Source organism: Oncorhynchus clarkii, chromosome 1 (assembly GCF_045791955.1).
Source record: "Oncorhynchus clarkii lewisi isolate Uvic-CL-2024 chromosome 1, UVic_Ocla_1.0, whole genome shotgun sequence".
Classification (NCBI taxonomy): Eukaryota; Metazoa; Chordata; class Actinopteri; order Salmoniformes; family Salmonidae; genus Oncorhynchus; species Oncorhynchus clarkii.
In genome coordinates this window covers 1,399,545-1,416,426 of record NC_092147.1, presented here as the reverse complement: position 1 = coordinate 1,416,426, position 16,882 = coordinate 1,399,545, and the positions used below count along the sequence as shown (strand labels likewise).

Here is a 16,882-nt window from a genome sequence, read left to right as displayed (position 1 = left end):
TATCACCGGCGCTGCTGCCTTTATAAATCCTCCACGTTGGACCCACATGATTGACAGCTAAACAAGGCATGAAAACAGATGACGTAGCTAGATTTTTAGCCTTGTCACGGGGCGTTTTCGAATTGAAAGCATCCTGCATTCCTCCCTTGAAGAAGCTTAATGATTGATCTGCTGTAGGTGTAAGCACATAACTTTCACCTATCCATCAACCAACAGGTGCATCCCATATCGGAAATGGTATCATTATAAATTAATTGATACAGATATTGATTTGCTATCCTCTCCCTGACTTTGTAGATGTGTAGCCCGAAATGTTTAATAGACTTTTGAATAGATATCAATGTGCCATTATGTGACTGATACGTACCTGCCGGTTCGTCTTTTCACTGATATTCTCGCCATAAATCATCCAGAATAAAACTCTTTTACCTGCATTGTCGACTACAACCTATGGAGGGCGCTATATGCAGCACCTAGCAACAAATGTAGCTACATTTTTTTTTTAAAGGAAACTTTTAGAAAGTGACTCAAACGCTAAAATGCACGCATTTTCCCTCTAAATGAAAAAAATAAACATTTTCTGTCACAACACATGTACCTGGCTGCAAAAGCGCATTGTGAGAGACATCTGCAGCAATTTCAGTAAATTGCCAATCATTGTTGGCTGACTGCAGCAGCAGTAGTATGGGTTCGACGAGACAAACCCAATGAATATAGTTGCTCACGAATGTTTGATCATGAACAGAACTTACAACATCAATCAACATGTCTACAATCAAAATTGTACAGAAAAGAGTAGGAGTCTGTCTGTACCTGAACAAATGTCAAATCATGTTTTTTTTGCCAGTCAATTTGAGTAACGTTATTGTTTTCTACGTAATGACGCAGTTTTACGTTATCACGCAATGACATCACAACGTCATCTAGCAACTTTTAGCAACAAATCAACCTGCGTCTAATATATAAATATATATGTACAGTGTGCTTTGGACTTGCCTCGCCTAGTCACAAATTTAATTTAAGCCCACCATTTGTGTCACTTATGGGAAAATGTGTGATTAATGATGACTTCAGAAATTAGAGAGACTTCGCCACCAATTGCTGCTGGTGTATGGATAGCTGTCATATCAAGTTTCATCAATGGATCGACGTTTGTGCTTCAAAAAAAGGGAATTTTACGATCCCGTAAAAGAGGTAGAGTGCTGGGGGGAAATGAATCCTATGTATAATCATGTTTGTAGGGTCATTTGTTGGCTACAATGTTGTAATATCCTCAGACACAGTAACATTACTACTGTACAGTAAGCACACCATCTCTTAACTTCATTCGGTTCCTCTTGACTTTTCGTGATTTTTCTGCAAAAAAAAAATGAATGCTGCTTTCGTGGCATAACTAGAATTGTACATGGAAATCAGAGGGTGACTACCGTACTGTTAATAACACAAACACTGCATGTAATGTCATTCTTATTTAGATGGGTCCTATCTAAAAGATGGCGTATGGTGGAGCGGTACACTCTCCAGTAAGTAGCCGAGTTAACAGCGCCACCTGTCATTTATTAACTGTATTACATCCTCATGGATATTTCTGTCAAACACAGGATTCTCCTAATAATAAAGACATTTTACTACTACATTAACTATCACTACTCACTGATTTCGTTTATGTGATTGATCATATTTAATGAATTCAATTGACCTCTGAACTCCTCCGAACAAGTGATTGTGGGACAGATTGGGAACTTCCTGGCCTATAACGCAGCCCCTGCTGTGGTGGTCACACCTTTAGGAGCCCTGGGGGTGCTGTTTGGGTGAGTTATTGATTGACATTGATTGACATGTGTGACTACTATTGTCTTTTGTTTTCTGGTGGGAGTGTTTACAGTGATGTGATGTTTGCTACAGTACAGGGGTGTTTACAGTGATGTGATGTTTGCTACAGTACAGCAGTGTTTACAGTGATGTTTGCTACAGTACAGGGGTGTTTACAGTGATGTGATGTTTGCTACAGTACAGGAGTGTTTACAGTGATGTGATCTTTGCCTAGCTAGCTAACTGCATGCCTCCCTGTTTTGATCACTGAAATGTTTGCTTTGTGATCCAGGGCTGTTCTGGCCTCCTATATCCTCCAGGAACAGCTGAATGTCCTGGGGAAGCTGGGCTGTGTGTTGTGTTGCTGTGGTTCTGTCGTGCTCATCATTCACTCCCCTAAATCAGAGAGCGTCACCTCTAGTCTGGAGCTGGAAGAGAGGCTTGCTGATCCAGGTGGGTGGGACCTGGACATGGTTATTACATCCCAAATGGCACCCTATTCGCTATATAGTGCACTACTTTAGACCAGAGCCCTATTCCCTATATAGTGCACTACTTTAGACCAGAGCCCTATTCCCTATATAGTGCACTACTTTAGACCAGAGCCCTATTCCCTATATAGTGCACTACATTAGACTAGAGCCCTATTCCCTATATAGTGCACTACTTTAGACTAGAGCCCTATTCCCCATATAGTGCACTACATTAGACTAGAGCCCTATTCCCCATATAGTGCACTACATTAGACTAGAGCCCTATTCCCCATATAGTGCACTACATTAGACTAGAGCCCTATTCCCTATATAGTGCACTACATTAGACTAGAGCCCTATTCCCTATATAGCGCACTACATTAGACTAGAGCCCTATTCCCTATATAGTGCACTACATTAGACTAGAGCCCTATTCCCTATATAGCGCACTACATTAGACTAGAGCCCTATTCCCTATATAGCGCACTACATTAGACTAGAGCCCTATTCCCTATATAGCGCACTACATTAGACTAGAGCCCTATTCCCTATATAGCGCACTACATTAGACTAGAGCCCTATTCCCTATATAGCGCACTACATTAGACTAGAGCCCTATTCCCTATATATACGGTACAAAGTCCATTGCTGTGAACTCCATTGACGTTGCACTGTTCAGAGTGCTCTGTACAAGGACATGTTATAGTTTGAACCAGCCCAGAACTGCTCAGAGTCCTCTAAATAAGAACTTTACATCTAAGTTCAATTGAGAGTAATTCTGAGGTGTGTGAATGTTTTCTCTCCATGCAGTGTTCGTCGCCTATTCTTTGTTGGTGGTCCTACTACTGGTTGTGCTGATGGTGTGGGTGGCCCCAGCTCACGGCACGTCCAACATTATGGTGTACGTGTCCATCTGCTCCCTCCTGGGGAGTTTCACAGTCACCAGCTGTAAGGGGCTGGGCCTGGCTGCTCAGGATGCCTTCAGCGGGGGGCCTTCCAGCAGCCGAGCCCTAGGTCTCTTCCTGGGTCTACTGGGAACCCTGTCCGTCAGCATCCTCATCCAGTTCACCTTCATCAACAAGGCTCTGGAGCACTACAGCTCCAACGTGTTTGAAGCCATTTACTATGTGACCTTCACATCTACAGTCCTCACCGCTTCAGCCATCTTGTTCAGAGAGTGGACCACAGTGGGTTTAGTAGACTGCCTGGGCATGCTGTGTGGGCTAACCACTGTGGCTGTTGGGGTCCTGCTGCTCCGTATCTCCTCAGAGGCCTCACTCACCTGGAAACCAGCTGCTAGAGGACCAGATAAAATTGATTAATCAGAGGCTTGTCAGTCTCAGGGAGATTAATGCAGTGTTTATTGGTTCATTTGGGGCCATATTTTTTTTTATCTTGAATAACATAGATATTGTGAATTGCATTTGTATCTAATAAAATACTTGAATATAAGTTGAAGAATTTTACTGTGGATTTGCGAACAACATATCTGTTGTGCAATATTTGTTGCTCGTCATTCTCAAGGGCTCAATGATAGTCATGTCCTGTTGTGTTCAAACACGCTAAGCAGCATTGTTGCTGTATAATGTGCTAGATGTTTGCTATTCTAACACTTGTCAGTCAAGTGTCAATCCACGTGGACTGGCTGTAACCAAAGAACCTAACTCGGGTGTCCGATTGAAAAGTCTAATTTCATTACAACTTACAACGTGGTCAACTTTGTCAGTATGGGGTCGTCTTTTATAATTAAGTGAAATTAACTCAACGATTTTGTATTTTTCTACAATAAAAGGCAAAAAAAAATGGATTCTTATCTTGTGACGTGTTTGCAAGGCAGTTAACCTCCAACAACTGTGCCGATGACGTGGCTGTCGATTAGGCAGCCCCATGCATCTCTTATTCAGAGAGTTGGTTAAATGCACTCTGTGCTGCAACTGACTACGAATCCCCTTCACGGGGGAGAGTAGTTCAACCACCATTTCACTACAGCAGGCCTTCTAAATGTGGACCTGATGATGTGTTCTAACACACATAACAGGTTATTATGACAGCTACCCACATGTCCTCTGTGAGAAACTACCAAAATAACATTTCATTCTTTTAGAGTCTTCTTCAGTCAGTTTGGACTCCCTTCATGTCCAATGACCATTCAGTCCATTTGTAAACCTTAGAACTATGCCTATTCACATAAGCATTGTGGGTCATTGAATTATTTAGAGAGTAATTCTAGACAGTCACAACAGTGTGGTGGGGAACTGGGACTCTTTTTGTAACGTTGGATCGAAGGACTCACAAAGGCTGGAGAGAAAAGTGACAACATTTTGGTTGCATCTCGGCAGGTAATGTTAGATATTATTCTCACTCATTCAATAACTGTAGGTATTATATTTGGATTTGTGTTATTGCTTGGAAAATACATTGCAGCTCTGAAGAAGCACTGTTTGTTGAATATCAGAGCAACTATATGTTTTACATAAAAATACAGTATGATATGATACAGTATGATATGATAGTATGATACAGTATGATATGATATAGTATGATATGATAGTATGATATGATATAGTATGATATGATGGTATGATATGATACAGTATGATATGATACAGTATGATATGATGGTATGATATGATACAGTATGATATGATAGTATGATACAGTATGATATGATAGTATGATACAATACAGTATGATATGATATAGTATGATATGATACAGTGTGATATGATAGTATGATACAGTATGATATGATATAGTATGATATGATGGTATGATATGATACAGTATGATATGATACAGTATGATATGATAGTATGATACGATACAGTATGATGCAGTATGATATGATACGGTATGATATGATAGTATGATACGATAAAGTATGATACAGTATGATATGATATGATACAGTATGATACGATACAGTATGTTACAGTATGATATAGTATGATATGATACAGTATGATATGATACAGTATGTTACATTATGATATGATATAGTATGATATGATACGATACAGTATGATGAGGTAAGATACGACAGAGTATGATACAATATGATATGATACAATATGATACAGTATGATATGATACAGTTTGATATGATACAGTATGATACCGTATGATATGATACGATACAGTATGATATGATATAGTAGGATACAGTATGATACGATACAGTATGATACAATACAATATGATACAGTATGATATGATAAGAGTATGATATGATACAGTATGATATGATAGTTTGATATGATACAGTATGATATGATACAGTATGATACAGTATGATATGATAGAGTATAATATGATACAGTTTGATATGATACAGTATGATACGATACAGATGATAAGACTGACAAGAACATTTCACTAAACTGTATAGGCTTAGTTAAAAATGCGTTAAAACATTTCGAGGTGTAACAATCCATTTAGAATGTGGCAATCAAATAGGGCACTTTATTAAAGTTTTCACTAAAATATTCATCTAGAGAATTTCTGGTAGAACGAGTCTAACTTCTCAGGACCTATTTGTGCGCATGCGTGAAGAATCGGCCTTTCACCATGTGTGGGCGGACAGCGTCAACCTTGCCTTCAAATTAGGTCGTAACAAAATGAGAGAGCTACATAGCTATAACTTGCTATTTATCACATAGCTAGCTAACTACCACTGTTTTCCTGGAAAAACCAGGGATCTTTTTACCAGGTATTTCGCATGGAAACGTACATATGATATTCATGTTTACAATAGTATGCCAGCTTGCTAGTTAGTTATTTGGCCGCAGGTTTTCACATAGCTAGCTAGCTGGTACAATTACCAACCGAGTTAGGGCACATTAGCCCTTATGCTAACAAGCTAGCTAGTTTTGATCTGACTGAGATGGACAAAAGAAGGCTTGAGCTTAATCTCAAAATGATAGCTATGCTAGTTAGTAAACTGATAGCGATGCTAGGAAATTGAAGGTAGTCATTTAGTTAGCTAGTTGCCTAATTAGCTAACTGGCTAACGTTACGTTAGCAATAGCCATGCCAGTGAACGTTAGCTAGCTACAGTACCTAGTTATCATATGAACACATCACAAATCAGATCATGTTATTGTTGTCATCGTGCAGGTGTGAATGACAACCCGGTATTTCATGACGGCAACATTGCTTTGGCCTGAAGATTTATGGGTCTTGCAGCGCCACATTGAATCTTTGATTACTGCATTCTTAGTCACCTGCTGAGTTCTTGACTCAGGTTGCGGAAGTGGTAGACAGGGTTTGGTCTACCTAGCATACGGATTGTCAATGTGCCATTTCTATAATGGAACCAACTATTTTGCATCAGGGTTGTTCACTCTGTGATATAACTTGTCGAAATGGTAAGTTAGCCTAACTGGGAGGAATCAGATTCTACAACTGAATTACTAACAGTTGTAAACTTTAGGTATATTTTACCTAGGCATATCGATTTCAATTTACATTTGTCATTTAGCAGACACTTTTATCCCGAGCAACTTAGTGCATTCGTCTTAAAGCTAGGTGAGGCCACATATCACAGTCGTAGTAAGTACATTATTTCCTAGGTACATTGATGTATGAGTTGAATATTTGTTTGTGTCTTGTCGTTTTGCTGTCTTACTAAAGGTAGAGTGGTGACACAGGTTGGTGACAGGTGTTCGGCTGGTCAGCAACTCCTGTGTGTTGTGGTCAATGTAACAAACAGTACGAACAACACATCCAGCGTCACCATGGGCCAGGACAGAGGGAAGTATGATTTCTACATCGGCCTGGGACTAGCCATCAGCTCCAGCATCTTCATAGGAGGAAGCTTCATTCTCAAGAAGAAAGGACTACTCCGCCTGGCCAGGAAGGGACAGTGTAGGGCAGGTAATGTCATGTTTATGTTCAGTCACCAACTGCTGCTCTAGATAAGAGTGTCTACTAAATTACTAATATGTAAAGTAGAGTACACAGTATCGTTTGGGTGAATTTGTACATTTGAGAAAGAGATCAAGAGAGCAGGTCATTTTGTTTATATGTACTGTACGCATAGATTGATGTCAGGTAGCCTAGCTGTTAGAGTATTTGGACAGTAACCGAAAGGTTGCTAGTTTGAATCCCTGAGCCGGCGAAAAAAATCTGCGCTTAACCCTAATTGCTCCAAGGTCGCCGTTGATAATGGCTGGCCATAACCCCTCTGAGGGGTGGGATAATGGCTGGCCATGACCCCTCTGAGGGGTGGGATAATGGCTGGCCATGACCCCTCTGAGGGGTGGGATAATGGCTGGCCATGACCCCTCACTGAGTGGTGGGATAATGGCTGGCCATGACCCCTCACTGAGGGGTGGGATAATGGCTGGCCATGATCCCTCTGAGGGGTGGGATAATGGCTGGTCATGACCCCTCTGAGGGGTGGGATAATGGCTGGCCATGACCCCTCACTGAGGGGTGGGATAATGGCTGGCCATGACCCCTCACTGAGGGGTGGGATAATGGCTGGCCATGACCCCTCACTGAGGGGTGAGATAATGGCTGGCCATGACCCCTCACTGAGGGGTGGGATAATGGCTGGCCATGACCCCTCACTGAGGGGTGGGATAAAAAAAAAAAACACATTTCCAATTCACACATGGATATCGTAAGGATCTGCCAGGTGTGGCTGTGTAACTGGGTGTGAATGGAATTGTTGACAACTTGTCTTGCGAGTTCAGCTCAGAATGTGGCAGTAACTGACTGGTGCTAAGATGCAGAAGGGTGCGGCAGAGTTGAACACTTGATCAGTTTGTCACACTTCTGCTTTTATTACACACAGCAATCATTAACTAGGAGACTCTCTGCTGCACCTTGTCTTATATACACACCCAATCATTAACTAGGAGACTCTCTGCTGCACCTTGTCTTATATACACACCCAATCATTAACTAGGAGACTCTGCTGCACCTTGTCTTATATACACACCCAATCATTAACTAGTAGACTCTCTGCTGCACCTTGTCTTATATACACACCCAATCATTAACTAGTAGACTCTCTGCTGCACCTTGTCTTATATACACACTGCAATCATTAACTAGGAGACTCTCTGCTGCACCTTGTCTTATATACACACCCAATCATTAACTAGTAGACTCTCTGCTGCACCTTGTCTTATATACACACCCAATCATTAACTAGTAGACTCTCTGCTGCACCTTGTCTTATATACACACCCAATCATTAACTAGTAGACACTCTGCTGTACCTTGTCTTATATACACACCCAATCATTAACTAGTAGACTCTCTGCTGCACCTTGTCTTATATACACACCCAATCATTAACTAGTAGACTCTCTGCTGCACCTTGTCTTATATACACACCCAATCATTAACTAGTAGACACTCTGCTGTACCTTGTCTTATATACACACCCAATCATTAACTAGTAGACTCTCTGCTGCACCTTGTCTTATATACACACCCAATCATTAACTAGTAGACTCTCTGCTGCACCTTGTCTTATATACACACCCAATCATTAACTAGGAGACTCTGCTGCACCTTGTCTTATATACACACCCAATCATTAACTAGTAGACTCTCTGCTGCACCTTGTCTTATATACACACCCAATCATTAACTAGTAGACTCTGCTGCACCTTGTCTTATATACACACCCAATCATTAACTAGTAGACTCTGCTGCACCTTGTCTTATATACACGCCCAATCATTAACTAGGAGACTCTGCTGCACCTTGTCTTATATACACACCCAATCATTAACTAGTAGACTCTGCTGCACCTTGTCTTATATACACACCCAATCATTAACTAGTAGACTCTCTGCTGCACCTTGTCTTATATACACACCCAATCATTAACTAGTAGACTCTCTGCTGCACCTTGTCTTATATACACACCCAATCATTAACTAGTAGACTCTGCTGCACCTTGTCTTATATACACACCCAATCATTAACTAGTAGACTCTCTGCTGCACCTTGTCTTATATACACGCCCAATCATTAACTAGGAGACTCTGCTGCACCTTGTCTTATATACACACCCAATCATTAACTAGTAGACTCTCTGCTGTACCTTGTCTTATATACATGCCCAATCATTAACTAGTAGACTCTCTGCTGCACCTTGTCTTATATACACACCCAATCATTAACTAGGAGACTCTCTGCTGCACCTTGTCTTATATACACACCCAATCATTAACTAGTAGACTCTCTGCTGCACCTTGTCTTATATACACGCCCAATCATTAACTAGGAGACTCTCTGCTGCACCTTGTCTTATATACACACCCAATCATTAACTAGGAGACTCTCTGCTGCACCTTGTCTTATATACACACCCAATCATTAACTAGTAGACTCTGCTGCACCTTGTCTTATATACACACCCAATCATTAACTAGGAGACTCTGCTGCACCTTGTCTTATATACACACCCAATCATTAACTAGTAGACTCTCTGCTGCACCTTGTCTTATATACACACCCAATCATTAACTAGGAGACTCTGCTGCACCTTGTCTTATATACACACCCAATCATTAACTAGTAGACTCTCTGCTGCACCTTGTCTTATATACACACCCAATCATTAACTAGTAGACTCTGCTGCACCTTGTCTTATATACACACCCAATCATTAACTAGTAGACTCTGCTGCACCTTGTCTTATATACACACCCAATCATTAACTAGTAGACTCTCTGCTGCACCTTGTCTTATATACACGCCCAATCATTAACTAGGAGACTCTGCTGCACCTTGTCTTATATACACACCCAATCATTAACTAGTAGACTCTCTGCTGTACCTTGTCTTATATACACGCCCAATCATTAACTAGTAGACTCTCTGCTGCACCTTGTCTTATATACACACAGCAATCATTAACTAGTAGACTCTCTGCTGCACCTTGTCTTATATACACGCCCAATCATTAACTAGTAGACTCTCTGCTGCACCTTGTCTTATATACACACCCAATCATTAACTAGTAGACTCTCTGCTGTACCTTGTCTTATATACACGCCCAATCATTAACTAGTAGACTCTCTGCTGCACCTTGTCTTATATACACACCCAATCATTAACTAGGAGACTCTCTGCTGCACCTTGTCTTATATACACACCCAATCATTAACTAGTAGACTCTCTGCTGCACCTTGTCTTATATACACGCCCAATCATTAACTAGGAGACTCTCTGCTGCACCTTGTCTTATATACACACCCAATCATTAACTAGTAGACTCTCTGCTGCACCTTGTCTTATATACACACTGCAATCATTAACTAGGAGACTCTCTGCTGCACCTTGTCTTATATACACACCCAATCATTAACTAGTAGACTCTCTGCTGCACCTTGTCTTATATACACACCCAATCATTAACTAGGAGACTCTCTGCTGCACCTTGTCTTATATACACACCCAATCATTAACTAGTAGACTCTGCTGCACCTTGTCTTATATACACACCCAATCATTAACTAGTAGACTCTCTGCTGCACCTTGTCTTATATACACACCCAATCATTAACTAGTATACTCTCTGCTGCACCTTGTCTTATATACACACCCAATCATTAACTAGTAGACTCTGCTGCACCTTGTCTTATATACACACCCAATCATTAACTAGGAGACTCTCTGCTGCACCTTGTCTTATATACACACCCAATCATTAACTAGTAGACTCTCTGCTGCACCTTGTCTTATATACACGCCCAATCATTAACTAGGAGACTCTGCTGCACCTTGTCTTATATACACACCCAATCATTAACTGGTAGACTCTCTGCTGCACCTTGTCTTATATACACACCCAATCATTAACTAGGAGACTCTGCTGCACCTTGTCTTATATACACACCCAATCATTAACTAGTAGACTCTCTGCTGCACCTTGTCTTATATACACACCCAATCATTAACTAGGAGACTCTGCTGCACCTTGTCTTATATACACACCCAATCATTAACTAGGAGACTCTGCTGCACCTTGTCTTATATACACACCCAATCATTAACTAGTAGACTCTCTGCTGTACCTTGTCTTATATACACACTGCAATCATTAACTAGGAGACTCTGCTGCACCTTGTCTTATATACACACCCAATCATTAACTAGGAGACTCTCTGCTGCACCTTGTCTTATATACACACCCAATCATTAACTAGTAGACTCTCTGCTGCACCTTGTCTTATATACACGCCCAATCATTAACTAGGAGACTCTCTGCTGCACCTTGTCTTATATACACACCCAATCATTAACTAGTAGACTCTGCTGCACCTTGTCTTATATACACACCCAATCATTAACTAGTAGACTCTCTGCTGCACCTTGTCTTATATACACACTGCAATCATTAACTAGGAGACTCTCTGCTGCACCTTGTCTTATATACACACCCAATCATTAACTAGTAGACTCTCTGCTGCACCTTGTCTTATATACACACCCAATCATTAACTAGGAGACTCTGCTGCACCTTGTCTTATATACACACAGCAATCATTAACTAGGAGACTGCTGCACCTTGTCTTATATACACACCCAATCATTAACTAGTAGACTCTCTGCTGCACCTTGTCTTATATACACACTGCAATCATTAACTAGGAGACTCTGCTGTACCTTGTCTTATATACACACCCAATCATTAACTAGTAGACTCTGCTGCACCTTGTCTTATATACACACCCAATCATTAACTAGGAGACTCTCTGCTGCACCTTGTCTTATATACACGCCCAATCATTAACTAGGAGACTCTCTGCTGCACCTTGTCTTATATACACACCCAATCATTAACTAGGAGACTCTCTGCTGCACCTTGTCTTATATACACACCCAATCATTAACTAGGAGACTCTGCTGCACCTTGTCTTATATACACGCCCAATCATTAACTAGGAGACTCTGCTGCACCTTGTCTTATATACACACCCAATCATTAACTAGGAGACTCTCTGCTGCACCTTGTCTTATATACACACCCAATCATTAACTAGGAGACTCTCTGCTGCACCTTGTCTTATATACACACCCAATCATTAACTAGGAGACTCTCTGCTGCACCTTGTCTTATATACACACCCAATCATTAACTAGTAGACTCTCTGCTGCACCTTGTCTTATATACACACCCAATCATTAACTAGGAGACTCTGCTGCACCTTGTCTTATATACACACCCAATCATTAACTAGGAGACTCTGCTGCACCTTGTCTTATATACACACCCAATCATTAACTAGTAGACTCTCTGCTGCACCTTGTCTTATATACACACCCAATCATTAACTAGGAGACTCTGCTGCACCTTGTCTTATATACACACCCAATCATTAACTAGGAGACTCTGCTGCACCTTGTCTTATATACACACCCAATCATTAACTAGGAGACTCTCTGCTGCACCTTGTCTTATATACACACCCAATCATTAACTAGTAGACTCTCTGCTGCACCTTGTCTTATATACACACCCAATCATTAACTAGTAGACTCTCTGCTGCACCTTGTCTTATATACACACCCAATCATTAACTAGTAGACTCTCTGCTGCACCTTGTCTTATATACACACCCAATCATTAACTAGTAGACTCTCTGCTGCACCTTGTCTTATATACACACCCAATCATTAACTAGTAGACTCTCTGCTGCACCTTGTCTTATATACACACCCAATCATTAACTAGGAGACTCTCTGCTGCACCTTGTCTTATATACACACCCAATCATTAACTAGTAGACTCTCTGCTGCACCTTGTCTTATATACACACCCAATCATTAACTAGGAGACTCTCTGCTGCACCTTGTCTTATATACACACCCAATCATTAACTAGGAGACTCTGCTGCACCTTGTCTTATATACACACCCAATCATTAACTAGGAGACTCTGCTGCACCTTGTCTTATATACACACCCAATCATTAACTAGGAGACTCTCTGCTGCACCTTGTCTTATATACACACCCAATCATTAACTAGGAGACTCTGCTGCACCTTGTCTTATATACACACCCAATCATTAACTAGTAGACTCTCTGCTGTACCTTGTCTTATATACACACCCAATCATTAACTAGGAGACTCTGCTGCACCTTGTCTTATATACACACCCAATCATTAACTAGGAGACTCTGCTGCACCTTGTCTTATATACACACCCAATCATTAACTAGGAGACTCTGCTGCACCTTGTCTTATATACACGCCCAATCATTAACTAGGAGACTCTCTGCTGCACCTTGTCTTATATACACACCCAATCATTAACTAGGAGACTCTGCTGCACCTTGTCTTATATACACACCCAATCATTAACTAGGAGACTCTCTGCTGCACCTTGTCTTATATACACACCCAATCATTAACTAGGAGACTCTCTGCTGCACCTTGTCTTATATACACACCCAATCATTAACTAGGAGACTCTGCTGCACCTTGTCTTATATACACACCCAATCATTAACTAGGAGACTCTGCTGCACCTTGTCTTATATACACGCCCAATCATTAACTAGTAGACTCTCTGCTGCACCTTGTCTTATATACACGCCCAATCATTAACTAGGAGACTCTCTGCTGCACCTTGTCTTATATACACACCCAATCATTAACTAGGAGACTCTCTGCTGCACCTTGTCTTATATACACACCCAATCATTAACTAGGAGACTCTCTGCTGCACCTTGTCTTATATACACGCCCAATCATTAACTAGGAGACTCTGCTGCACCTTGTCTTATATACACGCCCAATCATTAACTAGGAGACTCTCTGCTGCACCTTGTCTTATATACACACCCAATCATTAACTAGTAGACTCTCTGCTGCACCTTGTCTTATATACACACCCAATCATTAACTAGTAGACTCTGCTGCACCTTGTCTTATATACACGCCCAATCATTAACTAGGAGACTCTCTGCTGCACCTTGTCTTATATACACACCCAATCATTAACTAGGAGACTCTGCTGCACCTTGTCTTATATACACACCCAATCATTAACTAGTAGACACTCTGCTGCACCTTGTCTTATATACACACCCAATCATTAACTAGTAGACTCTCTGCTGCACCTTGTCTTATATACACACCCAATCATTAACTAGGAGACTCTGCTGCACCTTGTCTTATATACACGCCCAATCATTAACTAGGAGACTCTCTGCTGCACCTTGTCTTAAATACACATCCAATCATTAACTAGGAGACTCTGCTGCACCTTGTCTTATATACACACCCAATCATTAACTAGTAGACACTCTGCTGCACCTTGTCTTATATACACACCCAATCATTAACTAGTAGACTCTCTGCTGCACCTTGTCTTATATACACACCCAATCATTAACTAGGAGACTCTGCTGTACCTTGTCTTATATACACACCCAATCATTAACTAGTAGACTCTCTGCTGCACCTTGTCTTATATACACACCCAATCATTAACTAGTAGACTCTCTGCTGCACCTTGTCTTATATACACACCCAATCATTAACTAGTAGACTCTCTGCTGCACCTTGTCTTATATACACACCCAATCATTAACTAGTAGACTCTGCTGCACCTTGTCTTATATACACACCCAATCATTAACTAGGAGACTCTGCTGCACCTTGTCTTATATACACACCCAATCATTAACTAGGAGACTCTCTGCTGCACCTTGTCTTATATACACACCCAATCATTAACTAGTAGACTCTCTGCTGCACCTTGTCTTATATACACACCCAATCATTAACTAGGAGACTCTGCTGCACCTTGTCTTATATACACACCCAATCATTAACTAGGAGACTCTGCTGCACCTTGTCTTATATACACACCCAATCATTAACTAGGAGACTCTGCTGCACCTTGTCTTATATACACACCCAATCATTAACTAGTAGACTCTCTGCTGCACCTTGTCTTATATACACACCCAATCATTAACTAGTAGACTCTGCTGCACCTTGTCTTATATACACGCCCAATCATTAACTAGTAGACTCTCTGCTGCACCTTGTCTTATATACACGCCCAATCATTAACTAGGAGACTCTCTGCTGCACCTTGTCTTATATACACACCCAATCATTAACTAGGAGACTCTGCTGCACCTTGTCTTATATACACACCCAATCATTAACTAGTAGACTCTGCTGCACCTTGTCTTATATACACACCCAATCATTAACTAGTAGACTCTGCTGCACCTTGTCTTATATACACACCCAATCATTAACTAGTAGACTCTCTGCTGCACCTTGTCTTATATACACACCCAATCATTAACTAGGAGACTCTCTGCTGCACCTTGTCTTATATACACACCCAATCATTAACTAGGAGACTCTGCTGCACCTTGTCTTATATACACGCCCAATCATTAACTAGGAGACTCTGCTGCACCTTGTCTTATATACACGCCCAATCATTAACTAGGAGACTCTCTGCTGCACCTTGTCTTATATACACACCCAATCATTAACTAGGAGACTCTGCTGCACCTTGTCTTATATACACACCCAATCATTAACTAGGAGACTCTGCTGCACCTTGTCTTATATACACACCCAATCATTAACTAGTAGGCTCTCTGCTGCACCTTGTCTTATATACACACCCAATCATTAACTAGTAGACTCTCTGCTGCACCTTGTCTTATATACACACCCAATCATTAACTAGGAGACTCTGCTGCACCTTGTCTTAGGGCCCATAGGGGTAGTGTTGACCAGGGACCATAGGGGTAGTGCTGACCAGGGCCCATAGGGGTGGTGTTGACCAGGGCCCGTTGGGGTAGTGTACTACTGTTGACCAGGGCCCATTGGGGTAGTACTCTACTGTTGACCAGGGCCCATTGGGGTAGTGCTCTACTGTTGACCAGGGCCCATTGGGGTAGTGCTCTACTGTTGAGCAGGGCCCATTGGGGTAGTGCTCTACTTTTGACCAGGGCCCATAGGGCTAGTGTTGACCAGGGCCCATAGGGCTAGTGTTGACCAGGGCCCATAGGGCTAGTGTTGACCAGGGCCCGTAGGGGTAGTGCTGACCAGGGCCCGTAGGGGTAGTGTTGACCAGGGCCCGTAGGGGTGGTGTTGACCAGGGCTCGTAGGGGTGGTGTTGACCAGGGCCCGTAGGGGTGGTGTTGACCAGGGCCCGTAGGGGTGGTGTTGACCAGGGCCCGTAGGGGTGGTGTTGACCAGGGCCCGTAGGGGTGGTGTTGACCAGGGCCCGTAGGGGTGGTGTTGACCAGGGCCCGTAGGGGTGGTGTTGACCAGGGCCCGTAGGGGTGGTGTTGACCAGGGCCCGTAGGGGTGGTGTTGACCAGGGCCCGTAGGGGTGGTGTTGACCAGGGCCCGTAGGGCTGGTGTTGACCAGGGCCCGTAGGGCTGGTGTTGACCAGGGCCCGTAGGGGTGGTGTTGACCAGGGCCCGTAGGGGTGGTGTTGACCAGGGCCCGTAGGGGTGGTGTTGACCAGGGCCCGTAGGGGTGGTGTTGACCAGGGCCCGTTGGGGTAGTGTTGACCAGGGCCCGTAGGGGTGGTGTTGACCAGGGCCCGTAGGGGTAGTGTTGACCAGGGCCCATA

At 42.2% G+C, this 16,882-nt stretch overlaps 2 protein-coding genes across 3 annotated transcripts in view; both read left to right on the top strand.

Annotated features, from left to right (window-relative positions):
• Nucleotides 1-897: 897 nt before the first annotated feature.
• LOC139414596 (NIPA magnesium transporter 1) lies at nucleotides 898-4,090 on the top strand. Its single transcript, XM_071162424.1, has 5 exons — nucleotides 898-1,194; nucleotides 1,476-1,523; nucleotides 1,721-1,811; nucleotides 2,105-2,265; nucleotides 3,096-4,090. The coding sequence occupies exons 1-5, from the start codon at nucleotides 1,062-1,064 to the stop codon at nucleotides 3,605-3,607; spliced, it is 945 nt and encodes a 314-aa protein (XP_071018525.1). The 5' UTR covers nucleotides 898-1,061; the 3' UTR covers nucleotides 3,608-4,090.
• Nucleotides 4,091-5,824: 1,734 nt separating this feature from the next.
• LOC139412353 (magnesium transporter NIPA2-like) overlaps nucleotides 5,825-16,882 on the top strand; it is an 18,596-nt gene continuing 7,538 nt past the window's right edge. The window contains exons 1-2 of one of the 2 annotated variants that reach the window (XM_071159239.1): nucleotides 5,825-5,994; nucleotides 6,918-7,160. In XM_071159239.1, the coding sequence (XP_071015340.1) occupies nucleotides 7,022-7,160 (139 nt within the window). In that variant the 5' untranslated portion in view covers nucleotides 5,825-5,994; nucleotides 6,918-7,021. Of the gene's footprint in view, nucleotides 5,995-6,553; nucleotides 6,653-6,917; nucleotides 7,161-16,882 lie in introns of those variants that run through there. The other variant, XM_071159194.1, reaches the window with a different exon arrangement.